We start from the raw sequence: 25,946 nt of genomic DNA on the forward strand, positions 1-25,946 counted from the left end.
AAACCAACCCTGTCTTCAATCCCCAGTATCCCCACTTCAAAACACTGTATGATTCCATTTATGTAAGGTACTCCTGGAAAAGTCTAACTCAGAGACAGAAAGTAGAAAGGGGGACTGGGGTTGTGACTCAGCGGTAGAGCGCTTGTCTTGCACACACAGGACCCTGGGTTAGATCCTCAGCACCATGTGAAAAATAAATGAGTGAAATAAAGGTATTGTGTCCAACTATAAAATAAATATTTAAAAAAAGAAAGTAGAAAGGGCTGGGTGGGTGGGGATGAGGAGTTAGTATTTAACGGATATGAGTTTCTCTTGGGGAAGATGAAAAATCCTGAAGAGGGATGGTGGTGGTGGTTGCACAAAATGCATGTACTTAATGCCACAGAGCTGAACACTTCAAAATAATCAAAATGATATATTTCGTTATAAGTACTTTGTCACAATAATAATAATCATAATTGTGGGTAATCTGAGAATGTGGTCTTTCCTTTCCTTGGCGTAGGAAAAAATCCAGAATACTTAAAGGGTGATAATAGCAAATGATAATACCAAATGATCAAAGAGAAGCTATTTCCTACAGGAGGAAGTTCTCAATAGTGACTTTTCAAGGGAGGTGACCTGTGGGAAAGAGAGAATTCAGTGGTGAGGGTAGCAGTTTGTTCAGGAATTTTTTTCTGTTTTAATGAGGGGCCTCTCAGGTCCCTATCAAGAGCCCGGTCCCTTAGGTGACACCCAATGTCTCGGCCTCCCCGCTGTGTCCTTCCTCATCCCGCAGCCGGCGCGAAGAGTTAAAGAGTTCGGTACGAAGAGAAGGCGGCGAAACTAGCCTGGCTAGGACCTGGCAGGAGGCGAGACACTCCCCGGTCTTGAAGGGCCCGAACTGAACCGCCCGCTGACCAGGCCTGAGCAGCCATCAGCCAGGCCCCGCGCACTCTGCTCCGCCCTCGCCAAGCCCCGCCCAGATCCCGCCTTCCCCCAGTCCCCGCCTCCTGCTCGGCCATACCTCCCTCCCAGCTCCGCCCCGGGGCCCAGGCCCCGCCCCGCCCCCGGCGGACAGCGAGCAGGAAGCGCGCGGTGGCTCCGCCGACGCTGCGTTCGGAAAGGTGTGGAGGGGGCAAGGGGCACAGGTTACGGTGTAGTCGCGTCTCCTGTCAGCCGGGAAGCCCGCGGTCCTGGCCCATTTAACTGCTCTACGCCGCGCAGGCCCATGGACACCCCCGCCCGAGCGCTGGCTCGGGGCTCCGCTGCTCTGGCCTGGGAGGCGGGGCCGGCGGCGCGGCGTCATGCATATGCATGAGCGGCGCGGCGGCGGCTCCATTGTGCCCTCGGAGCGGGCGGCGGCGCGATGGCGCGGGCGGCGGCGGCCCAGGGGCGGCGGGCGGCGCGGAGGGCGGGCTGAGCGCATGGAACGGCGCGGGCTGGGGGCCGCCGCGGCGAGGGGCCGCGCCAGGCCGGGAGGAGGTGAGCGGGGCCCCGGGGGTTGCGCCTGGCTACGCCGCCTGCGGGCAGGTGCGGGGTGGCGGGGGCGGGCAGGTGCGGCAGGTGCGGACCGGCAGGTGCGGCCCCTCCCCCGAGGTCCCCCCCGGCCTGCTGCAGCGCCTGTGGCGGGTTTCGCGGCCGGGTTGGAGGCCGTGGGCTCTGCCGCCCACCTGCAAACACCTGCCACGCTTGCGTCGTGGTCTTGGGCATACTCGTCTCCGTGGGTGTCTGGTTCGTCCCATCCTTACCCCGAGCCTTTGTTGGGGGTTGACCGAGGGGTATAAGCGGCCTTCAGGCTCCTCCAGAGCTAAGGAAACTGATCCGGCCCTCGCCCCAAACCTGGCGGTTCCTGGCTCTGGGGCCAGGCAGTCTCACCTTCACTGTGCGACCCTCTCTTCCCACTTGTGTGCCCACCATTAGGGGTCCTTGGAGGTCGTCACAGACCAGAGGAGAGAATGCGCTGCTTTTGGGTCGGACGACACTGACCTGTCAATCCCCAGCTGTGGTTTTCATGAGGCCACCCTTGTCCAAACCTGACATACTGAAGCTCAGACATGAGGATGCCCTACTCTCCTGGCATGCCTTGTCTCTGCCCCCTCCCAAGTGTCCTGGTCGCCACGGCCCCCAAGATATTCTATCCCCACCACCCAGTGCTTTGTTTACCCCTCCCAGGTGCTCTATGTCTCCCAGGTGTCCTGTTCCCTCAAGGTATCCTATCCCCACAGCCTGCTGCCTTGCTTACCCCATCACCTTCCCTGTCCTCAAAAAAGAAAAAAACAAAAAAAACCCTCTCTGCCTAGTCCCCTAGGCTCTGATCCCCTTCTCCCTAGGTTATCCTCTTTCCAGTAGTTACAAGAACATCGGTGGTGATGTCTTTTAAGTCATTTGTGTTGTAGCAGATTTCACAGGGACACAAACAAAACATGTGACTTGTGGATACAGATAAGGTGGAAGACTCATCACCAAGTCCTGGCATGCTAGAACTGAGGGCATCCCTTGACACTTGAGAGTGGTAACAGGAGAAGTGAGGGAATCTTAACTACATCCAGTAGTACTGAACTGGGGCCCTTGTCACACCTGGCGATGATCACAAGCTTGGAAGTAGGAGTGAAGAGAAAGAGCAGGGGAGGACTTTGGGAGTGTAGGCCCAGCATGTTTGGGGAGCTTCCTCATTATTAGGATTGATCTTCAAGGGCTGATGACAAAGACAGTCATGTCATGTGTCTGCAGTCCTAGAGTGGCTACCAGATACCCATTTTACACATTGTAAACTGAAGCCAGGTTTGGGTTGTCCCTTTAGCCATTCACTGAAATGCCCCATGCCTGGACTATTGGTCAGTGTTTATTCTGAACTTCTTGATGAAATCTGATATCCTGACTTTTAGCCCCACAGTGAGGCAGTCAGTGTTGTGGCCTCCCAGGTAGGGGAGGCAAGACTTCCAGCTGCCTGTGCACATGATCACTTCACCTTTTGGCACTGAAGACTCTGCTCCTCTCTCACTCCTGAGCTGTCATTTCTTTTTTCTTTTTTTTGGATCCTTTTTGTGAAAGGGATCTCTTTGTTGCCCAGGCTGGTTCCAAACTCCTAAGCTCAAGTGCTCGTTCTGTCCAAGCCTCCTGAATAGCTGGAACTATAGGCATGTACTAGTGTGCCAGGCTCCAAAGCTGTCGTTTCTTGGAGACCTTTTGACCCCATCCTCTCTTGAGTTGGCTTGATCCTAGACACTTGAAGGCAGAGAGTCTGCTTTGTTTTCAACTTGTTGAGAAAGGGTGGTCTGCTTCAGAGAGTCTGCCTACTGACTAGTTGTGGCTGCTCTGGGACACTAGGGAAAGAGGAATCTGGGGAAAAAAAATTCTATTTTTTTTGTTCCAGGAATTGAACCTAAGGGGCATTTGATCCCTAAGCCACATTTCTAGCCCTGTTTTGTATTTTATTTAGAGACAGGGCCTCACTGAGTTGCATAGCGCCTCACTTTTGCTGAGATTGGCTTTGAACTCGCAATCCTTCTGCCTCAACCTCCTGCACCTCTCGAATGGAAAATGAGTTTTTTGAAGTCCTATTTCTGGAGGAAAATGTGACTTGACCTCTAAAAAGACTTGTTGCCTTCTAGACTGACCCCAAGCCAGAGCATCTATGTTCAGGCCTCTAGCTTTCAGCTTAATGAGAGTATGGGAGGAAAGCCCCCAGGCAGGCCAGACCTTGAGTGACCTGGCCTCTTTCCCAGCCTTTCCTGGGAGGAGAAGGTGGGAGGAGGGTCTGAATTCACAGAAACCGCTCTGTGGTCAGGAGCAGAGGGTCATAAGATACCAGACCCAGGGAATTGGGGGATTTACAGAAAGAAATGCCCTCAGGAGACCAGAGGTATCACTTCAGGAGTTTGACAGGAAATCCTCTCAGTTTAGAGAGGAAAACTCAAGGGGAACTGGAAATGTCTGTGGTCTCTGCCCATAGCAGAGAAGCATTGTAGTTGGAATTCCCCAGTCCCATGTGACACATGAGGCTGCTCTGGGCTCCTCTTCATCCTACACCTACTCTGTGTCTCCCTTCACCCCAGCTCTCTGCATTTCCTAGATCTGAGGCTCCCCTACTGTGGTCAGCAGAAACAGTAGCACCTGTAAATGTGTTAGAAATGCAGGCTGGTGCCCTGGCCCAGCCTTTTGATCCAGTGTGGGGCAGGGCATCCTCTCATCAGGCTGAGAGTTGATTTTCATGCACTGAAATTGGGGAACTGTTGTCCTGTGTAACCTGAAGTGAGGCAGAGGACTCTGCTCACTGCTTGATTTCCTCCCTATGCTGCTTGGCACAGCAAGGTGGGCTGGGCCAACCCAACCAGCTTTGCCGTTGGGAAGAGTTGTCGGGACAGCTTTTTTTTTTTTTTTTTTTGGTGCTGGGGATTGAACCCATGGCCTTGTGCATGCACGGCATGCACTACCAGCTGAGTTATATCCCCAGCCCAGGACAGCTCTTAAGAGGGTGGTGGTGCTCTGCTGCTGCTGTTGCTCCCCCTCCCCCTCCCCCTCCTCCCCCTCCTCTCCCTCCTGCCCCCCACTTCTTCCTAGGTTTATAATTAAAAATTTTGTTTTGAGGTAATTGTAGAATCAGTTCTTAAGAAATAATACAGAGGTCCCTTGTATCCTTTACCCAGTTTCCCCCAATGGTAACATTTTGCAAAACTGTAGTATAACATCTCCACAGGACACTACATTGATACAGTCCACAGGCTCCTTCCTGTTGCTGGCTTATATTCACTCCCACCTCCCTCTTGCCAAAATTACAAATTTACCTCTCCCACTACATTTAATCCTGGCAACCCACAGTCTGTTCATTTCCCTGATTTTGGTGTATCAAAAATGCCAGGTAGGTGTTGAGAGTCACAGCTGAGTTGGGATGGCGCCTGGCATTTTGCCAGAAGGAATGGTTGAGAGGTGACAGCAGCGAGCCATTAAGATGATAATTAAGTTAAGCTGTCTATAATTGCTGTGACTGGATGATGCTGGATTGAAACAGGCTGTGTATTCAGTTGTATATAGACCCCTGCTGTCGGCAATAGGGCAGCTCCTGCTACTCTTGAGAGCTGGGAGAGTTCCCAGGGAGTGCGTGTGGAGTGCTGGTGGAGTTCGGGCAATAAAGTAGTTCCTGTTTGAACCTACAAGTGCCTCCTGGTGGCTCGGTTATTTTGTGCCTAGCCAGACTGTGGCAGGTAGGGCTGGAGGTTGTGGCTCAGGGGTAGAGTGCTTATCTTGCATGCAGGGGACACTGGGGTCTTGCATGTGTGGGACACTGGGTTCCATCTTCAGCACCACATAAATAAATGAAATAAAGGTATTGTGTCCATCTATAACTTAAAAAAAAAAAAAAAAGGCTTTAAAAAAATGCCAAGTAAAGGAATCATACAATATATAGTCTTGGGAATTGGCTATTGGCTTTTCCAGTCAGCATAGTTCTCTGGAGATTCATCCAGGTGGTTTTGTGTTATCAGTAGTTCATTTCTTTTTCTGGCATCCAGGCTATGAATGTATCATAGTTGATTTAAGTATTCATCCACCAAAGGACATCTGGGCTGTTTCCACCCTTTAGCTGTTAACAATGGTTATTACAAATAATTCTTCTATAAACATTCATGTACAGGTTTCTATGTGAATATAAAGTTTTCATTTCTCTGAAGTAAATGCCCAGTAATACAGTTGCTATGTCATAGTTTAGTGGCTGAGTACTTAGTTCTGTAAGAAATGGCTAATCCACGCTTACCTAGCATGTGTGAGGCACTGAGTTTGATCTTCAGCACCACATATAAATAAATAAAATAAAATGTTGTGTTCATCTACAACTAAAAAGAAAAATATTTTTTTAAAATGGCAGGTGGTACACACCTGTAATTTTAGCTACTCAGAAGGCTGAGGTATGATTGCCAGTTCAGGGCCAGTATGGGCAACTTGGTAGGATCCTGTCTCAAAAAAATTAGAAGGGCAGGGGAGGTAACTTGGTGGTAGAGCACACTTGGGGTCAATGCCCAGAAAAGAAAGAAAGAAAAAAAAAAAAAAGAATAGACTACACTTTTATAAAGCAGTGTGCCATTTTACATTCCCACCAGCAATGGGATATCCAGTTTCTCCTTGCCAGCATTTAGTGATGTCACTATTTTTTTAACTATTCTGTTAGATGTATAGTGATGTCTTTTTGTGGTTTTAATTTGCATTTCCCTGCTGACTAGTGATGCTGAGCATCTTTTCATATGCTTATTTACCATCTGTATATCCTCTTTGGTGAAGTGTCTCCAAGTTTTTTTTGTGTGTGTATTTTCTAATTGGATTTTTTTTTTTTTTTGAGAATTCTTTGTACATTCTAAATACTAGTCCTTGGTTGGATATGTGGTTTGCAAATGTTTCTTCCATTCTGCAACTTGCTGTTTCATCCTCTTAACAGGTCTTTCTTAAATTTATTTTTTATTTTTATTTTTTGTGGTGCTGGGATTGAACCCAAGGACACTCCACCACTGAGCCACACCTCTATCCTTTTTTATTTTTTATTTTGAGATAGGATCTCACTAAGTTGCCTAGGCTGGCCTCAAACTTGGGATCCTCTTGCCTCAGCATCCTGAGTTGTCACTGGAGTCACTGGGGATGGGGAAAAAAAATTTTTTTTTTCTTTTTTGCCATGCTGGGGATTGAACTCAGGGCCTTCTGCCTGCTCAACAAGCACTCTTTCACTAAATACATTCCTGTCCTTAAAAGTTTTTAATTTTGATGAAGTACATTTCATCAATTTTTTTCTTTTATGGATTTATGGTTTTTGGTATAAAGTCTAAGAACTCTTTGCTTAGCCTATTTCCCAAAGGTTTTCTCCTCCAAATTTTCCTAAACTTTTTATAATTTTGTGTTACCAACTATACCTAGGACCAAGTTTATTTTGAGTTTAATTTCAGTATAAGGTGTAAGGTTTGGGTTGTTTTCTGTTTTGTTGTTTCCCCAGCGCTGGGGATCAATCCCAGGTCCTCATGCGTGCCAGGCAAGCACGCTACCAAAGGGCTACATCCCTAGATACACCCATCTCACCCTGGGTTTTTGTTTTTTGTTTTGTTGTTAGTTTTACTATAGATGTCCAGTTATTCCAGCACAATTCGTTGGAGAGACTGATCTTCCTCCACTGAATTGCTTTTATATCTTTGGATATATTTTGTGTCTGATTTCATAGTTCTGTCCTTCTGTTAGTACCACAGTCTTGATTATTATATCTCTATTCTAATTCCTGAAATACTCACAGTTGCTCCAGATCCTACCCAACAGGTCTGGGAAGAAGTTTCTGCCTTTTGGCAGGTCCCCCTTCCTATGGGTCATCATCCTAGGAAAGGCAGTGGGGATAGGGATGCCAGCCTCCCCTTGCATGGCTGGGCCATCCTAATTCCCTGCTTTTTTCTGGCCTGAGCTTCCTGGGTCAGGACTTGATTTGAGGAGGGGCTAAGGGATCTGGCTATCTCTGAGGACAGGGGACCTGACTGGTGTAGCTAGGACATCCCTCCACTTCCTCCTTCTCTAATTGGTTTTCTTTCTCACGAAGCCTATTGCTGGGTGTGGGAAGGGCCAGTGGAGGTCCAGGTGTCCCATTTGCCAAGGCATGGCTAAGTCACCTCTCATTCTTACCTGTTTTGAGCCCTTGGGTGCATGGTTCACCCTTGCTGAGATTCTAGGTCAGTATTTGCAGAGCAGATAAGGATGCTTTACCTCAGCCAGTACTGAGATATGGGTGAGACAAAGTTAGGTGGGTGCTGGGCTTACCTTCATGTCAGATACCTTCTTTCTCCTGGGCAAGAGATTGGCCCTGTAAGTATTAGGGTGGCAAGATGGGAACCACAGGAGGTCAGCATGCTTTGGGGTGTGTGTGTGTGTGTGGCAGCCTTGCAGCCCCCAAAGGCTGTGAGATCCAGGGTGAAACATGCCTGGCCTCCCCCAGGAGCTTCCTGAGAACCACTTACCAGTTGCCCTATGTGCCTCTATAGGGGTGACCTATATATATTAGAACCGAAGGTAGTACCAGTTTGGGGTGAAGGAGGCAGTATAGGAGTGGGGCCTAGGAGTGTCTGAGCTTGGCTTGAGTAAGGGTCTTGCTTATGGCAGTTTGAGGAATGTGGCACTTGGAAACAGACCAAAGATTCCCGTGGCTCACTAATTGGGGCAGCAAATTCAGTACAGCAGGCTGAGTTCCATAGTATTGGCATCATGTCCTACAAGTACCTGCCTGTTGTACTCTTTTGACCTGCTGTCTACTATGACCACATCCCTGTGGTCCACCTACCCTGACCCTACAGAGGTGGTTCAGCATCCCTTTCACCCACCCCTGCTTATAAACATCTGCCACATCGGGTCCCTTCCAAGGCTTTGGTGCCTATCAGTCCTCCACTTGTTGTGCTCTGTATGTCTCTGCCTGGTTGGAAACTTACTCTGAATGTCACAGATGGGCCTACACGGGTAGGACTGCTTGCATGGCCCCTGTGCCTGCAGTTTCAGGCAGCCCTTCGTACTGTGGCATCTGAGTCAGTTTTGAGGTTCCCTGACCTAGAACCCCTATGCTGCTCTCTTGGTGAGAAGGACCTGCCAGCCAGGGGCTGGGCTGCTGGTCCATATACCCTGCTTCAGCAGGCATCCCACATCCCCCTCCCCCATGCCAGGCTGGAAGGTAGCTGTTCTGTACCTGCTTCTTGACCTTTTCAACGTCTTATTTAGAGCCCCCACTAGCTTTGCCCCTCTCCAGGTCCCTGCCCAGGTTGATCAAGATCCCAAGTTGGTGATGCCCTTATTGGCCCTGTGTGTCCTTCCTGCCAGCACCTCCTGAGGGGCTTCTGGCAACCTGTTCTCTATCCCCGAATCACTATGGGTTGACTTTTTTTTTTTAATAGCTTTACATGGATGGATATCCAGTTCTTGGTGTGGGGGAGAGTGTGGCAAGTTTTTGGAATCAGTCCGTTTCCAGGGTGGATCCAGGGGTTCTGGGTGGCAGACCCTGGGTCAGAAAGGCTTCATGCCAGCTTCTGGGCTGGGTGTGAGGCACAGAGGTTGGGCTGGTGAGCCAATATCAGCCTCTTCCATTGTCCTACCTACCACTGGAGCTTAGCCATCCCTTGCAGAAGAAGGGGCTGGCCTGGTGGCCCTGGGCTCTTTCTACTCTGCTAAAAGGGTCTCAGGTGGCATCTAAGTTCACATCCTTTCCCTCCTGTCCAGCAGCCAGAGCAACAGAGTCCCAGATAAGCACTGGCAGACCCGGTCTGTAGGGCTGCTCTATCGCCAATGAACTCCATGAACCCCATGAAACCTGCCCTGCCCCCCGCGCCACACGGGTGAGTGTGGGCTCCTGTGGCCTGTCCCTTGCAGGCCCTGTGCTCTTGGGCACCTGTGGCCTCCTGACCTAGGCCTCACCAGCCACTCTTCCTGTAGTGATGGTTCATTTGCATACGAGTCTGTGCCTTGGCAACAAAGCGCCACTCAGCCGGCTGGGTCGCTATCCGTGGTCACTACCGTGTGGGGAGTCGGCAACGCAACACAGAGCCAGGTGAGCACCTACCTGAGTCCCTCCCCCAAGCAGTGAGAGCCTTGGCAGTGCCTTAGAGCTCTGAAAGACAAGGAACTTAAATGGGGAGGTTGGGGCATAAAGATGGGGCTTCCCGATTCTCTCAGGTCCTTGGGTGCTGGTTCTTTCACACTCCCATGGGTTTTCTTCTGTCTTCAGCCGGCCTCCACAAATCACCCCAACCTGACCTATGGGCAGGTACTCCCCCACTCCCACCCATCACCTATATCGCCACTAACCAGGTCTTTTGGTTTCTAGTACTTTAGAGCTACAGCTTGAAGAGGGTGCTTTAGCTGGTTCCTTTTGGTGATTCCCACTTCCTTGTAGGTTCTGGGGAACCCCATGGGCCCTGCAGGAAGCCCCCCTGGTGGCTCCATGATGCCTGGTGTGGCAGGTGGCAGCTCCGCCTTGACCTCCCCGCAGTGCCTGGGACAGCAGGCATTTGCTGAAGGTGGTGCTAGCAAGGGCTACGTGCAGCAAAGTGTGTATGGCCGTGGGGGCTACCCCGGGGGCCCCAGCTTCACCACCGGGTAAGCAGGGCCCCACATCTGACAGATGGCTAGAAGCCATCAACCTGGCGGGCACCTCTGAACTGTTGGACATTGCCTCTCTGTTTCCCCACTGGCTCCAGCAGCAACCGTGGAGAGTCTGGAAAGAACTGGCTCCCCCTAAGTGCTGTGTGGCCCTAGGCTGAGTCTGTGCAGAGAGCGTGGCAGTCCTGTGTCTCTTGCAGATATGCAGGTGGCCCAGGGGGACTGGGTCTCCCTTCACATGCTGCACGACCCTCCGCTGACTTCACACAAGCAGCAGCTGCAGCTGCCGTGGCTGCCGCTGCAGCCACTGCCACAGCTACAGCCACAGCCACCGTGGCTGCCCTGCAAGAGAAGCAGAGCCAGGAGCTGAGCCAATATGGAGCGGTGAGGGCAACCCCCCAACTCCTCCCATTTGGCAGCCAGTGTGTGTGGGACTTGGCCAGGGGAATCTCAGCAAGGTGTTGGGGTCAAGCACGGAATGTGCTCACTGGGGGCTTATGAAACCAGTGAAAGAGAAATGAGTAGGAAGAAAAAGAGTCTGAAGGGGGAAGAGGCCCTGAAACCAGTAGCAAGGGGTACATGCCCACAGCACCAGTGAGCCATGTGCCCATTTGTGGGGGGAATGTAAACCATTCTGTCTTTTTCTTTTCCTAGATGGGGACTGGACAGTCTTTTAACAACCAGTTTCTGCAGCATGGAGGTCCCCGGGGGCCCAGCGTCCCCCCTGGCATGAACCCTACTGGCATGGGAGGGATGATGGGCCCCTCTGGCCTCTCCCCCATGGCCATGAACCCCACTCGGGCAGGAGGCATGACGCCCTTGTATGCAGGGCAGCGCCTACCCCAGCATGGGTACCCTGGTCCTCCCCAGGCCCAGCCGCTGCCCCGACAAGGGGTCAAGAGAGCATACTCTGAGGTGAGTGTCTTGATTACCCAACCTGGGGCCCTGGGTGCTGTTTCCCCCACCCAAGTGACCTCAGAGCTGTGGTAAGAGCAGCTCCTACAGTGAGAAAATTGTCCATGCTCAGCAGGACCAGGGGACCCTGCCCCCAGCACATGGGGCACTACTTGCCTGCTGATGCCTCTTCTTTCTGGGGTATTTGCTTCTTCAGGTGTATCCAGGGCAACAGTACCTACAAGGAGGCCAGTACGCGCCCAGCACTGCCCAGTATGCGCCCGGCCCCGGGCAACCCCCTGCCCCTTCCCCCTCTTACCCTGGGCACAGACTACCCCTGCAGCAGGGCATGGGCCAGTCCCTGTCTGCACCAGGCCCTGCAGGACTGCACTACAAGGTAGGGCCAGCTCCCCTGGCCTATGCCAGGCCCACTGTCATGGGAATAGTGGGGACCTTGAGGCAGTCCTGCCCCTGAGGGGTATAGGCTAGTCAGGGAGTGGGTGGAACCTCACAGGGGTCCCAGGCAGTGCAGGGTTCAATTCTGAAAGGAACCGCTACAAGATTCATGAATCTCTGGAAATTCGGCATAGGGAGCAGCAGGCAAGCACTCAAGCCATTCTGACATTCTTTATGGAAAATGTCCCCATTCCCTCTACTTGCTGTAGAGAAACCCATCTAGGGAACAAGCCTTTTCTACTGGTGGTACACCATCTGGGTACATGGTGGGTAGAGAGCACCGCACTAGGAGTCTGGGTGGGCAAGTTGGTACAGCTGGAGGAGGATAAAAAGGGGAGGTTTGAGTGCACCTGTGTCATTTCAGCCCCTTCCATGTGTGGAGTCACCCCTTTTCTATAGTGGTATCTTTTTACATTACAATATTGGTAATGTGTCTTATGGAATATGTGGCATATACAGCAGAGCATAAAGACTATGCAGATTGACAGCTCTGTTTGTGGTGAACTTTTAGGATCAGGCCCGGGGGATTCAACTGGGGACAGGGCCCACATGCACTCAGTTTTCTTTCCCACAGCCTGCAGAACAGTTCAACGGGCAGGGCACCAGCTTCAACGGGGGCAGCGTCAGCTACAGCCAGCCTGGCCTGAGTGGGGTATGGGGCTCGGCTGGGTGGATGGCTGGGAGGCTCACAGGGTGGGCATGTGGACAGAGGGACTGCCTCCTCTCCACCTCTGTTCTCATGTTTCCCAGTGGGTGCTACATGAACAACTCTAATCCACCCATCCTACCATTCTGCTTTAACTGTTTGTGCTCAATCTCTATAGCCTGCCCGTTCCATCCCTGGCTACCCCAGCTCCCCACTGCCAGGCAATCCCACACCACCCATGACGCCCAGCAGCAGTGTCCCATACATGTCCCCAAGCCAGGAGGTCAAGTCTCCCTTCCTGCCTGACCTCAAACCAGGTCTCAGCTCCTTGCACCCATCGCCCTCTGGTGAGTGTTCACTCTTAGGACAACAACTGTGACAGACTAGGCAGACATGGGGAATACCAGGGCTCTAGCGCCCTGTGGGAGCTTGGGAGAGCAGGGGCAGTTGCTTGATCCCAAGTAAAGCTAAGGTTTCCATTTTAAAGATAGACTGTTTGGTTCTGGGCCTTTACCTTTGTTTTCTATTCATGGCCCTGCGCAGATCTGTTAGAGCTATAGATATCTACAGGAAAATATCCACAGACACAAAATTTTTTTATATAAAATTGAAGCCTATCTTTAGCTGAGAACCCCTGCTTCCAAGGAGACCATCACAGCAGAAGTTAGAATCCTGAAACCTCAAATTGAGCAATTGGGTGATGGCCACTGACATCCTGGCCTTCTGGTTTCTAAGAAAACATTGTAAACATCTTCTGCCTAAGTTGGGTTCATGTTCCCCTGTCATAGTTCAGTGGGCACTAAGCTGGGTAATTGAGGCAGATGAACATTAGGACCTATGGCCCAGGGTCTCAGGAGAGATGCTGTCTGAGGCCCTGGCTGTGGGGCACAGCTCAGGTCTTCAGAGCAGACCTGGCGAGGGGCTCCAGGATGCCCTCTTTGAGTAACTATAGATGCTCTGGTTGGTGTCCAGTTTACAGTCAACATGGTCTCTTGTCACCAGGTAATGGTCCTTGTGATGAGCTGCGGCTGACCTTCCCTGTAAGGGATGGGGTAGTCCTGGAGCCCTTCCGCCTGCAGCACAACCTGGCTGTGAGCAACCACGTCTTCCAGCTTCGAGACTCAGTCTACAAGACTTTGATGCTGAGGTGATCCCCACTGGCCCACCCCTAGCCCCTCCACCCCCATCCATACTCAGTGTGAAGTCTCTGATCATCCTTTTCCTTTTGCAGGCCTGACCTGGAACTGCAGTTCAAGTGCTACCACCATGAAGACCGGCAAATGAACACCAACTGGCCAGCCTCCGTGCAGGTCAGCGTCAATGCCACACCCCTCACCATCGAGCGTGGAGATAATAAGACCTCACACAAGCCCCTCTACCTGAAACACGTGTGCCAGCCTGGCCGCAACACCATCCAGATCACTGTCACCGCCTGTTGCTGCGTGAGTATCCTGCCAGGGTATGGGCAGGGCTTGGCTGAAACACCACCTGGTTCACTATCCCTGGGGTCATGGATGGGCTGAGGATGGGTGGGCCCAGAGCCAGGCTGTGGGCTATGGAGCTTAAAGAAAAAGACATTGCTTCTTGTTATCACTTTTTATTTTAAGCTCTTTTCTATTTGCCATTTAAGAAAGGGATCCAGTTAAAAACATCCTAGCTATTTTCCAGTTAGATTATATTTACTAGATTTAATACTCATGTTGATACTATGAGAGAAACAAAGTTGTGTAGCAAGCTCACAGAGTTCCGTCCATAGCAGGTTCAACATCACCCAGGTTCCAGCCATCAGGATCTCATTTGGACCTATGTAACAAGGGCCTGGGGATGGGACAGCTCAGAATCCTCATTCTGTGGGACTTAGGAGGTTTGAACTAGACACAGTGTCAGTAAGATTGGATGCCATGAGCAGGGAGATATATAAGGCATACAGGTATTTTGTTTTTAATATTTTTTTAGTTGCCAATGGACCTTTATTTAATTAATTTATTTATTTATATGTGGTGCTGAGGATTGAGCCTAGAGCCTAGGGTTGTTAGGCAAGCTCTCAACTACTGAGCTATAATCCCAGCTCAGGTATTGTGTTTTTATGGCAAGGTGAGAACTAGGCAGTGGATGAATAAGAACAGAATGCCCAGTAGAGCTGTTGAGATGTTTGAGTGTGGGCAAGACACCAGCAGCCTGAGGCCAGAGTCTCCTGGGCTCCAGGAAAGCAGAAAGCATCCTGACTGTGCTTTAGCACTCAGGAGGATAGGGCCTAGTTATGAGAAACATGGCTGGTCTGGTCCTCTCCCCTTGACTATCTCACCCCAAACCCCTCCCTTCCCAGCCTGGTACCCCTGACATAACTACTCTTCTCCAGCTGTGTTCCCCAAAACCATGTCCCCACATCCCCCGACCTGTGTTCCCCCTACATACAATATCCCCCACTGTGTTGCAGTCCCACCTCTTCGTGCTGCAGCTGGTGCATCGTCCGTCTGTCCGCTCCGTACTGCAGGGCCTACTCAAGAAGCGCCTCCTGCCTGCTGAGCACTGCATCACCAAGAGTGAGTGGCCCCACCCACAACCACTGGGGCTGTGCCCAAGCTGAACAGTGTTTCATGTGGCACATCTCCATGTCACACAATGCATCTTCTCCCAGGCTGATGGCAGTAGTTAAGTAACACCTTGGAGCTGTTGATCATTCAGTGTCCTGGCTGACATCTCCATTCATAGCCTCCCCATTTTGCAAACCCTTTACTCAAATCTCTTCCCCTCTTGTCAGTAAAGCGGAACTTCAGCAGTGGCACCATCCCTGGCACCCCTGGGCCCAACGGAGAGGATGGCGTGGAACAGACAGCTATCAAGGTGTCCCTGAAGTGCCCCATCACCTTCCGCAGAATCCAGCTCCCTACCCGTGGTCATGACTGTCGCCACATACAGGTAGGTGGGTGGTCACTGCAGAACTTTGCCCAAATTTGCTGCCTTTAAAAAATTTTGAGCTTGTGGAACAACTAGAAACTTGAGATCATATTGGATAGAATCTAAACTAGAAAAACTACTTGAGAAAGCTATAGATATCATTTTTTAAAATATGCTTCACAGTGAAACAGTTGTACTCTGGCTATATATCCGACAGAAATGTACACATTATTGTTCATAGCTATATTTGAATTGTAAGAGCTTCAAATAAAAACAAATGTTTATCAACAATTAAAAAAATTGTTTTGAGCTGACACCTCAGCCTCATCCTCTGGGGCAGAAGTGGAATCTGAACACCTAAGCCAACAGGCCATGGACCAGGCCTGCCATGGAGGCGGCTGGGCCTGGCTGCCCCGAGGTTAGGCTTTTGTTTCTTCTAAATATAATCACCATTTTACTTACTTCTCTACTAGCTACTGCATTCACAGGGTTCCATTGTTAAAAAGCATAAAGATGCGGGTGTGGTCTTCCTCCTGCCCTACCATGAAAGTCTCTGTCTTTGCAGAAATACCCAGACCCAGTGTTAGACAAGAAACTACGTTCTCCTCCCTCTCTGTTACATGCTGCTCTGTACTATAGTTTTCCCTTTAACATGGTGTCTGGCAATGGTTCCTTATCAATACAGTTGCCCAGTTCTTGCTTTGGTCACAGGGGGTTCCAATTCTGTTGAGATGCTTGGGATGGTCCATTAGAATTATGTTACAGTAGAGCCAGGCATGGTGATATGTGCCTATAATCCCAGCAACTTGAGAGGCTGAGGCAGGAGGATCACAAATTCAAGGCCAGCCTTGGCAATTTAATGAGTCCCTTACCAATTTAGGGAGACCCTGACTCCAAATAAAAATTAAAAGGGCTGGGGGCTGGGGTTGTAGCTCAGTTGGTAGAGCATTTGCCTTACATGTGTGAGGCACTGGGTTCAATCCTCAGCACCACATAAAAACAAATAAATAAAAAATAAAGGTATTAAAAAAAAAAAAAAAAAAGGACTGGGGAAGTAGCCCAGTGGTAAAGCACCCCTGGGTTTAAGACACATTCCAGAAATCCAGAAAACATATCACCCTCACCCTAGCCCACAGTGAGAAATGACCTGTCTCTCATCTCTGCAGTGCTTTGACCTGGAGTCATACCTACAGCTCAACTGTGAGCGAGGGACCTGGAGGTGCCCCGTATGCAAGTGAGTTTCATGGTGTGTGACAAGGGAGAAACTGCCACGTCCTCAGAGGCTTTTATAAGTGAAACTTCCAAATACACAAGCCTGTTGGAAGTCGTCACAGCACATACCAGGAAGGCTCAGCTCAGGGCAGAAACCTTTTTTTTCCCCCATATTTTCTTAATTGGTGCATTATAGTTGTACATAATGGTAGGATTTGTTGTTAAATATTCATACTTGCACCCAATATAACAATATAATTTGGCCAGTATTCCCCAGAGGTAGAAATCATCCATGGGGTATTCTTATGTAGGGTTACCTTGTGCCCATTTCACCTCACAACTTCTTACAGTCACCTTACACAAGGGCAACTTGCAGAGTTTCCTCATGCAGGGTCACCTCATATAAGTTTACCTCGCACAGGGTTATCTTCTGTAATCACTGTGTACAGGGTCACTTCACATGGCATCATCTTGGACAGTCATCTCATGCAGGGTTGCCTCACACGGGGTCACTATGCATAGACACCTCACATAGGTGTTGGGCCTGAGAAGTGATGGGGTCTGGGCCCAGGGTGAAGTTGGGTAAGGCCTTTAAGCCATGTCCCCTTTGTTACTTGTAGCAAGACAGCATTGCTGGAGGGTCTGGAGGTGGACCAGTACATGCTGGGCATCCTGATATACATTCAGAAGTAAGTGTCTTCTTTCTGCCACCCCGTGTCTGTGACCACCAGAGGGCAGTCCTGGGATGAGTGTAGTCTTCTGAGCTCTTCACTACCCTGGAGTGACTCAATTCCAGACCAGAGGCAGTGCCATGTTCCCCATGTATATCAATCCCAGGCTCCACATCATGCATAGCACCTGAAAGCACTCTAGATAGCAGAGTGTTTGAGTTGAAAGTCTGGTTGGAAACTTCCTTGGGATTGAAGGGCAGCAGGTACTTGGTAGACAGATGACCAGTACCCATGTGTCCCTGCCTAGCTCCGACTATGAGGAGATCACCATCGACCCCACATGCAGCTGGAAGCCAGTGCCTGTGAAACCTGATGTGCACATCAAGGAGGAGCCAGATGGGCCGGTGCTGAAGCGCTGCCGCACCATGAGCCCTGCCCATGTGCTCATGCCCAGCGTGATGGAGATGATTGCAGCCCTGGGCCCCGGTGCTGCTCCTTTCACCCCCTTGCAGCCCCCTTCAGCCCCTGCCCCCAGCGACTACCCTGGCCAGGGTGAGTACAGCACACACAGCCTCAAACTTCAGGTGACTCTGGACAAGCGACTCATCCTCTCCAGAGGAGTCTCCTGGCCTATGGAACTGTCACTATGCAGGTCATGCACCTGCTTTGTAAACATATCCAACCAAAGGGATGGGGTTGTGGCTCAGCAGTAGAGCACTTCCTAGCATGTGCGAGGTGCCGGGTTTGATCCTCAGCACCACATAACAATAAAATAAAATAAAGATATTGTGTCCAACTACAACTGAAAAATATTTTTAAAAAAACCCATATCCAACCAAAACATGCCAAAGGTGTCTGTCCTACACATTCCATCCCAAGGATGTGGTGGTAGAGGTACAGATTTGGCCATGGCCCTTTCCCCCAATTTAGATAGAGTAAGGGGCTCTTGGCTATAACACTCCCACTGACTGGCTCCTGGCTGGGGTGTCCAATGGGGACCCACTGTGCAGGTACAGTGTACTTTGTTGTGGTGGGTCCCATTCCATCACCTGGGAGGCCCCCACTCCTAGGATCATTCCTTCTTGCTGCAATGAAAAAAAAAATTGTCAAATCATTGTTGTCTATGGGTGAGCACTCTTACGTCCTACCTGTGCCTCAGCTGGCACATTACTGGCCCTTCTGCCAACATGAGCGCTTCTAACCTGACTTTCCTCTTGTAGGTTCCAGCTTCTTGGGGCCTGGACCCTTCCCGGAGTCTTTCCCACCCCCCACACCCAGCACCCCAAGCCTTCCTGAATTCACCCCGGGGCCACCTCCCATCTCCTACCAGTCTGACATTCCCAGCAGTCTCCTGACTCCAGAGAAGTCTGCTCCCTGCCTCCCAGGCCAGGTCAGTGTGATATAAGGGATCCAGGGGATAGGGGTGAGGTCTTTCAGGGAGCCCCTTAGCTGTTTTAACATGTCTTCTCTCCATCTTCAGATGGCACCAGTGGGCCACTTGGACCCAGCCCATAATCCTGGGCCACCAGGGCTACACACCTCCAACCTTGGGGCACCCCCAGGTCCCCAACTGCACCATCCAAACCCCCCCCCAGCATCCCGGCAGCCCCTGGGTCAAGCAAGCTCAGGGTCTGTTGGTGAGCTGGCCTTCAATCCTGCCACAGGCGTGATGGGGCCCCCCAGCATGTCTGGGGCAGGGGAGGCCCCAGAACCAGCACTGGATGTGAGTACTAGGCCCTGTGGTGGGGAGCATGTGGGAGTTGCTGGAGTTGGCTTGTCTGTTGTCCTTGGGTCACTGTGCTTTGTAGAAGGGAAGACAGTGATCCTTCAGGGAGAGCCAGCCAGATAATGTCAACCAAATGCAGCTCTTATTCATGTGTTGAGTATCTGAAATATCTGTGAGGTGCCAGGTACCATGTGTGGTTAGTGAGTGGCTTGGCTGGATGCTGCAGTAGCTATATGAAAAGTCCTCAAAGAAGACTGGGCTGGAAGTTTCTGCTGCACTCCTTAGAATCTGGCTTGACCTGTCTGCTCATTCAGTGGTTTTGCCTCTTGACACATGCATGGGTGGTGTGTGAACCCAAGCTCAGTGCATGAAAGACAGGGTTGACCATCCCTGAACCATGGTGGAAATTCATTGAAGTTCCACATGAAAAAGATAAGAACAAGCAGTCCAGAGCAGAAAATTCTAGGGGATTGAAGTTCTGCCATCTATATTCTGCCTGAGAATTACCTTGGGGATCCCCTTTTAGGCCTGTGCACCTCCATGCACAGTTGGGCCACCATGGATAGGCACTCTGGTGCCTGGTAGTATTGAGCACCATGCCAAGAGCTATTTCTGACCCCAGAACAGCCTTTCACTGGGATATCTCAGACAACTGTGTAGGGCTGTCAGTGAGGCCCAGGAATCCATCCTTCATTAGATGAGGGGCCACTTAGCATCCCTGCTGGGCCTGGGAACAGGGCTTGGATGCAGGGGCAGTATGGCCACTTGGGCATGATGGGTCTGAGACCAGAGTTGCTAACATGTTTGCTTTGTCCTCAGCTGCTCCCAGAACTGACCAACCCTGATGAGCTGCTGTCCTACCTGGGCCCACCTGACCTCCCCACAAACAGCAATGATGACCTGCTCTCTCTCTTTGAGAACAACTGATCCTGTGTTAACCCCTGGCCTAGCAGGGACACACTCAGAGACATCACCACAGCCTGCCCTCCTCTCCAAGCCCCACAGAACACCTGACACTCTTCCCCAAAATTCCTCATCAGATGTCCAGAACCAGGGTCTGCCACTGTTGTCCCCAGCCCTGAACTGTAGAAGCAGCCTGTGCTCTAATGGAGGGGCCCCTAGACCACCATCACCCTCCCTCCACCAGGCTCACTGCTACAGAATGGTTTTTGCTGAGGTGCCCTGTCCACCCACTGCACACACACCCTGTGCCCCTAATCTCACAGCCTTGCACCTTGTCCTTCCACCCTTGCCTGCTCCCACCCAGCCTGCATCTCGTCAAGCATTGACCCTTCTGTTTCCACTCCTTTTTGGGAGAAGAGTCGGGTGTGCAATTTGGCTGACTCTGTGTCCTTGGCCTGCAGCTCCAGTGGCCTGTGCCCTGCAGCCCCTGCTCTCAGAACCAAGCAGAATGCATAGTTCAGGGGCCTGGAGCTCTTGCCCAGCCAGCATTGTGTGGTGTGGGGTTCCTCCCTCCACCCTAAGCTTCAGGCAGAGGCTGGGGGTGGGGGAGCTTAAAGCACAACAATGTACATAGTGTAGAAACACTAACAGCTGAGAAAGGGAGGGGAAAGCTATTTAAGTCAGCATGTTCCTCTGTTATACAGCCAGCCCAGGCTTCCCTGTGCTTTCTGCCCTTCCCGTGTGCAGACAGCTGGGGGAGGGACAGTGCAGTGGGAGGAGACTGAGCTTTGTCTGGCTCAGGGTGGGCTCGCAGACTCAGCTCTGTGTAATATTTCTCCAGTGGGTTGCTCTCCCAAGTTCCCCTTTTCTGTGAAAGTGAAGAATTAGTACAGCTGTGTTTTTTAAAACCACCTCTCCATCTCCACCCTATGGGCCCACACCCAGGTGGGGAGGAGGAAGCCGCTGCATCTGCTGGCTTGGGGCCTGCGTGTGCAATCAGGGCTCCTGACCCTGTCCTGTCTCCTGTCTTCAATCTCTATTAAAGGACTCCCTCTTGGTGGGCCTGAATGAGTCCCTCCTTCGTGCTGGGGGCACTGTGGTCTCCCTTGGGGACCAGGCCCAACCCATAGCTGGCTTTTGGTGCCCTACATCAAGCTCTGGATGTTCTGAACCAAGCCTGAGTTATTCCTGCCCCATGGTAAATTTCCTTTTCCCTGGAATTTTCCAAGTTGGCTTCAGCTGGAGAGTTATTTTGTAAAGTGTCCCAGGCTTGCCTGGGTGACATTTGCCATCATGTCACCTTTCCTGGGTGTGTCCTGGGGCAGGGAGCCAGTTGTCTTGGGTGCCCCAACCCAGCCAGGGTCCCGACAAGCACTAGGCTGTGTCCCTAGGAGGCCTCTCTTTGTTGCCACCTGTGGAGGGTACAGAGTTAATCCTGGCTACCATCTGCCCATCCAGTTTGGTAGGATCCAGGTGTTTCTTGCCCTGAGTCCCTGCCCCCCCCCCAGGGCCATCCCATCTAGCAAGAGAAACTAGAACTGTGAGGGAAATAGGAACCCAGGGAAGAGGGGAGTGCCTGGTATTCTTGGCCAACTGCCATGGCCGGTCTTGGAGGAGGTGCTTGTCTGGGAGCTTGGAGGCTACAGGGATAGAAGGAAGGGAGGTGTCAGGATGGGAAGGTCCTCTGGCAGCTCTGAGTGCCAGTGACATTTGAGACTACACAGGTGGGCCTTCTTGACCCCTAAAGAGCCTTTGTTTCCCAGTTTGTCTGCCCTTTCAAGCCCTGGTAGCAGAAATGGAGAAAAACATAGGAACAACAGTGGGTCAACGCCAGAGCTAAGGAAATGTGGGAACAGTGCTCAGCAGAGTCCCCTCAACTACAACCCACTCTGGGGAGTGGGAAACAGGCCCCCCTTACTTGGGGTGCCACTTCATTGCTGTGCATCACCCATCCCCAAGTCTGGGTGCTCCTAAGTAGAAGAGAGAAACCAGGAGACTGGGACCAGCAAGAGGCTGCAAACTACCCAAAAGTCCATCCTCAGAGGGTGGATAAGGGATTACTGTGCCAGAACATTCTAGACATGAACAGGTCCAGAAACAATGTGAAATAAAAGGTGTAGAAGCTCTAACAGTACAATGCCATTCTTCTAAGGCTCAAAATCAATATGAGTTGCATAGGATTTGTACATATGTACTAACACAGGAAGAGAAGGGAATCCACACATGTTCACCTGTGGAGACGTGACAGGTGCACTTAGGGAAGAGCAAAGATGCTGGCGAGGCTCTAATCTTCAAGGTGAGTGGTGGCCTCCTGGATTTTCACCTGGGCTTCTCATGTCAGTATATTCTCATGTATGTGCTAAGTATATGCAACTTGAAAAGAAGCTGACTGGGCTAAATAGAACCACCAATGTGAGGAAAACACATTTTCCCCAAGTTCATAGAGAATATTCTCCAAGATTGACCAAGTCTCAATAATTAAGAGATTGGAATCCTGTGTTCTTTGATCACAATGGAACAAAACTAGAAACTTATAGCAGAAAGAAAACTGGAAAATTCACAAATTATGAAAATTAACAACCAATGGTCAAAATCATAAAGGAAAATTTAAAATAACTTCTGAGATAAATGAAAACAAATTGAAACAGGATGCAGCAAAAGTTGTGTTAAGGGAACTTTATACCTGTAAAATGCCTGTATTAAAAAAGGATAATGAGGGCTGGGGTTGTGGCTCAGTGGTAGAGCACTGGCCTAGCACATGTGAGGCACTGGGTTCGATCCTCAGCACCACATAAAAAACTAAAAATATTTTTTAAAAAGAGTGAGCCAGTTCAGGTGTGATAGTGCATGCCTGTAACCCCAGCCACTTGGAAGGCTGAGGCAGGAGGATCACAAGTTCAAAGCCAGCCTCAGCAACTTAAACTGTAAGCAATTTAGCAAGGCCCTGTCCAAAAAAAGGGGGCTGGGGTTATGGCTTAGTGGTAAAAGTGCCCCTGGGTTCAACCCCTGAACCTAAATAAATAATAGCTCTATATCTCAAGGAATTAGGAACAGGACAAACTAAACCCAAAATTAGCAGAAGAAATGAAAATTAGTATAGAGAAAAGAAAAATTAGAATATAAAAAAGTTGGCTCTTTGACAAGTTTAATAAGCCATTAACTAGTAAAAAACAACAAAAAAACCTGGTTGCAGTAGTGCACACCTTTAATCACAGTGACCCAGGCAGCTGAGGCAGGAAGATTGGAAGTTGGAGATCAGCCTTGGCAACTTAGACTCTGTCTTAAAAAAAAAAAAAAATGCTGGGGGCTAAGGATGGCAGAAAGCCCACAAGTTCAATCCCTGGTACCGGAGGGGTGTGTGTGCAGTGGGTGGGGGGGAATAACTGATCAGTGAAAGTGGGAGATTGGGGGTATAACTCAGAATGTTTGCCTAGCATGCATAAGGTCTTGGGTTCAATCAAAAGAAGAAAAAAATGGAAATGGTAATACAAACTTTACAAAAAGGATTATAAGAAAATATTATAAACAGTTTTGTTTTTATGGTGCTAGAAATTGAATCCAGGGCTTTGGGCATGCAAGGCAAGCACTTTACCAACTGAATATATCCCCAGCCCCATGAACAGTTTTATGCTAACAAATAATCCAGATGAAATGGACAGATTGGTAGACAATGATAAAACTGACCCTAGAAGAAAATCTGAACAGAGCTATAACAAAAACATAGACATGTTCATCAAAATCCTTTTAGGGCTGGGATTGTGACTCACTGGTAGAGTGCTTGTCTAGCATGTGCAAAGGCATTGGGTTCGATCCTCAGTACCTAAAAATAGGTAAAATAAAGGTATTATGTCCAACCACAACTTAAAAAACATTTAAAGCCTTAAAAAATCCTTTCAACAACAACAACAAAAAAAAAACAGGACTATATGGTAAATTCTGCCAAACACTGAAGAACAGACAGCAGGCCTTCTCGAACACAAACATTGGAGAGGAGGGAACACTTCTTAATTCATCTGGGAGGCTGGCCTCCCCTCTCACACTGCCACAATCCCTTCCACTGGGCCTCCCGTGCAGAGAGCAGCTTCCTAGTCTGCTCCTTTAGCTTTACCCACTCAAAGACTCCTTGCCACCTCCAAGCTCCCAGTAGCCATTGAAACAGTCTACATGCCAGCACTGGGGACCATTCAGGGCAGATTTCACCTAGGTCGGTTCAAAGAGAGGAGCCAGGAACTGGTGCTGTGGCATACACCTGTAATCCCAGTGATTTGGGAGGCTGAGGCAGGAGGATCACAAGTTCAAAGCTAGTCAGCAACTTAATGAAGCCCTAAGCAACGTAGCAAGAACCTGTCTCAGACTAAAAATAAAAAGGGCTGGGAATGTGGCTCAGTGGTAAAGTGCCCCTGGGTTAAATTCCTAGTACCCCCCACACACCAAAAAAATAAATAAATAAAAATCAGAAAGTGGAATACATAGATGTGAAGTACAGTGGGGTTTGATATGTGCATACACCTGTGTCCATGCCAGCCCAAACCAGGCTGAACCCCCAACCCTTAATTTTACTGGATCTTCAACAGTCTTGAAGTCAGTCTTACGGTCTATTCCTTTTGTTAATACTTGTTGAAGCTTGGATTTTTATATTTATTTTCATTTATCTGTAAATTATTCCTGTCTCAGCTGTGACTCAACAGAATTAATGGAAACCCCTTCCCACCCTCCAACATCAGCTCTGCCCTAGTTAGGCCCTCCATTGTTCTAAGTCTTTCATGGTGTATTAACCAGGACTCTACAGGTTACAAGTGAGAGTGGCTGATTCAAACCAGTTTAGGAAGGAAGGGGCTCAAAATAACAGTTCTGACCAGGTGCTCACGCCTGTAATAGCAGCTGGGGAGGCTAAGGCAAGAGGATCACAAGTTCAAAGCCAGCCTCAGTAATGGCAAGGCACTAAACAACTCAGTGAGACCCTGTCTCTAAATGGAATACAAATAGTGTTGGGGATGTGGCTCAGTGGCTGAGTGCCCCTGAGTTCATTCCCTGGTACCCCTACCAAAAAAAAAGTAACAGTTCTGAAAGGGACACCAAAGGCCATAAGGACGGGTGAGGGGAGCAGAAACACCTCTGGAAAAACCTTTCAGCCTCTGTGTAAGCTTCATTCTCACACAGCTGCTCTGTGTATGGGGCCTGGGCTTCTAAATCCTACTTCTAATTAAATGCACTCAGACAGATCCTGACTGTCACTCACTCTGATTCCAAGGTGAAAATCTCAGGAATGGGCTCTAGTTGGCTTGCCCTGATGGGCCCAGCTACAACTTGAGTGGAATGGGGAGCACTTGCCCAGGATGAAGAACTGTTAGAAGGGGGAGTACAAGAAGCCTCCCATGGTCCTTAAGATGAAGTCTCAGTTTCTGGCCCCGGCCAGTTTCAGGCCTCCCCAGCCCCAGTACTGAAAATCTCGGTGTCTTCACCTAGTTCAGGCTTTGGTGGACCTTTCTGTCCTGGGGAAGGCTTCTGCTTCCAGAATATGTGGGACCTTCTGCTGTAGCCTCATTTCTATGAACCACCTTTCACAGTCCTTGCTCTGACAGAATAAATAGTGGCATGATTATTTTTTCCAACTTTTTAATTTATGAAATGTACCTTTGTAAAGTCAAAAAATAGTACAGGGCTCGGGTTGTGGTTCAGCGGTAGAGCACTTGCCTAGAATGTGGGAGGTTTTGGGTTCCATCCTCAGCACCGCATAAAAATAAATAAAACAAAGGCATTGTATACATCTACAACTAAAAAATAAATATTAAAAAAATAGTCACACATTACCTTGAGATGCTGCAATTGTTACTATTTTGCCACATTATTCTTTGTTCTGGGCTCTGCCCGACCCATGTATATTTTTGAATACACACGCTCACTTTTTTTGTTACCAATTTAGGAAAGTAAGTTGCAGGCAAAATAAACACTTAATCTCTAAATAAGTTTAGCATGCATTTTAGAAAAATAAAGATGTTCTCATATTACCACACCTGAGAAAATGGACAATAATTCCATAGCATCATGCTATATTCATATGTTCCAATTATAACTGTTATTTTCAATCCAGAATCCAATCCAGGTTCACATTTTTCAGCTGGTTGTTGAGTTCCTTTAGTCTCTTTTAATATAGAGCAAAATTTGTGTTGGAGGCAGGTAACCAGGGATTAAACCCAGGGCTGCTTAACCACTGAGCCACATCCCCAGACCTATTTTGTATTTTATTTAGAGACACAGTCTCTTGTCTTTGCTGAGCCTGGCTTTGAATTTGCAATCCTCCTCCCTCAACCTCCTGAGACTCTGGGATTACAGGCATGCATCACTGCGCATGACCCCCAGCCCTTTTTATTTTTCATTTTAAGACAGACTCTTGCTAAGTTGCTTAAGGCCTTGATAAATTGCCAAGGCTGGCTTTGAACTTGCAATCTTTATGCTTCAACTTCCCGAG

General features: G+C 49.6%; 1 protein-coding gene across 6 annotated transcripts; it reads left to right on the forward strand.

Moving 5' to 3' along the window:
* Window positions 1-1,021: 1,021 nt before the first annotated feature.
* On the forward strand, window positions 1,022-21,616 carry Zmiz2 (zinc finger MIZ-type containing 2). 6 transcript variants are annotated; one of them, XM_076836677.2, is made up of 19 exons: window positions 1,022-1,103; window positions 9,193-9,308; window positions 9,406-9,520; window positions 9,866-10,068; window positions 10,272-10,455; window positions 10,726-10,986; window positions 11,183-11,362; window positions 11,996-12,073; window positions 12,246-12,414; window positions 13,070-13,214; window positions 13,299-13,509; window positions 14,505-14,610; window positions 14,829-14,986; window positions 16,132-16,199; window positions 16,798-16,866; window positions 17,156-17,400; window positions 18,069-18,238; window positions 18,329-18,571; window positions 19,394-21,616. In XM_076836677.2, exons 2-19 carry the CDS (start codon window positions 9,259-9,261, stop codon window positions 19,499-19,501), a joined length of 2,763 nt encoding a protein of 920 aa, XP_076692792.1. In that variant the 5' UTR covers window positions 1,022-1,103; window positions 9,193-9,258; the 3' UTR covers window positions 19,502-21,616. The 6 variants fall into 6 exon arrangements, with proteins under 6 accessions (XP_076692792.1, XP_076692830.1, XP_076692840.1 ...); XM_076836696.2 differs by having other exon boundaries at window positions 1,028-1,103; window positions 9,196-9,308; XM_076836706.2 differs by lacking the exon at window positions 1,022-1,103 and adding an exon at window positions 1,372-1,461 and having other exon boundaries at window positions 9,196-9,308.
* The last annotated feature ends 4,330 nt before the right edge of the window (window positions 21,617-25,946 follow it).

This window comes from Callospermophilus lateralis, chromosome 1 (genome assembly GCF_048772815.1).
Source record: "Callospermophilus lateralis isolate mCalLat2 chromosome 1, mCalLat2.hap1, whole genome shotgun sequence".
NCBI lineage: Eukaryota > Metazoa > Chordata > Mammalia > Rodentia > Sciuridae > Callospermophilus > Callospermophilus lateralis.

Bases quoted from the DNA above. Each gene is read 5' to 3' on its own strand.
- Zmiz2 (XM_076836677.2), top strand. From the start codon at position 9,259: ATGAACTCCATGAACCCCATGAAACCTGCCCTGCCCCCCGCGCCACAC. The intron at 10,456-10,725 runs GTGAGGGCAACC...TTCTTTTCCTAG, and splicing joins AGCTGAGCCAATATGGAGCG to ATGGGGACTGGACAGTCTTT. The intron at 14,987-16,131 runs GTAGGTGGGTGG...TCATCTCTGCAG, and splicing joins ATGACTGTCGCCACATACAG to TGCTTTGACCTGGAGTCATA.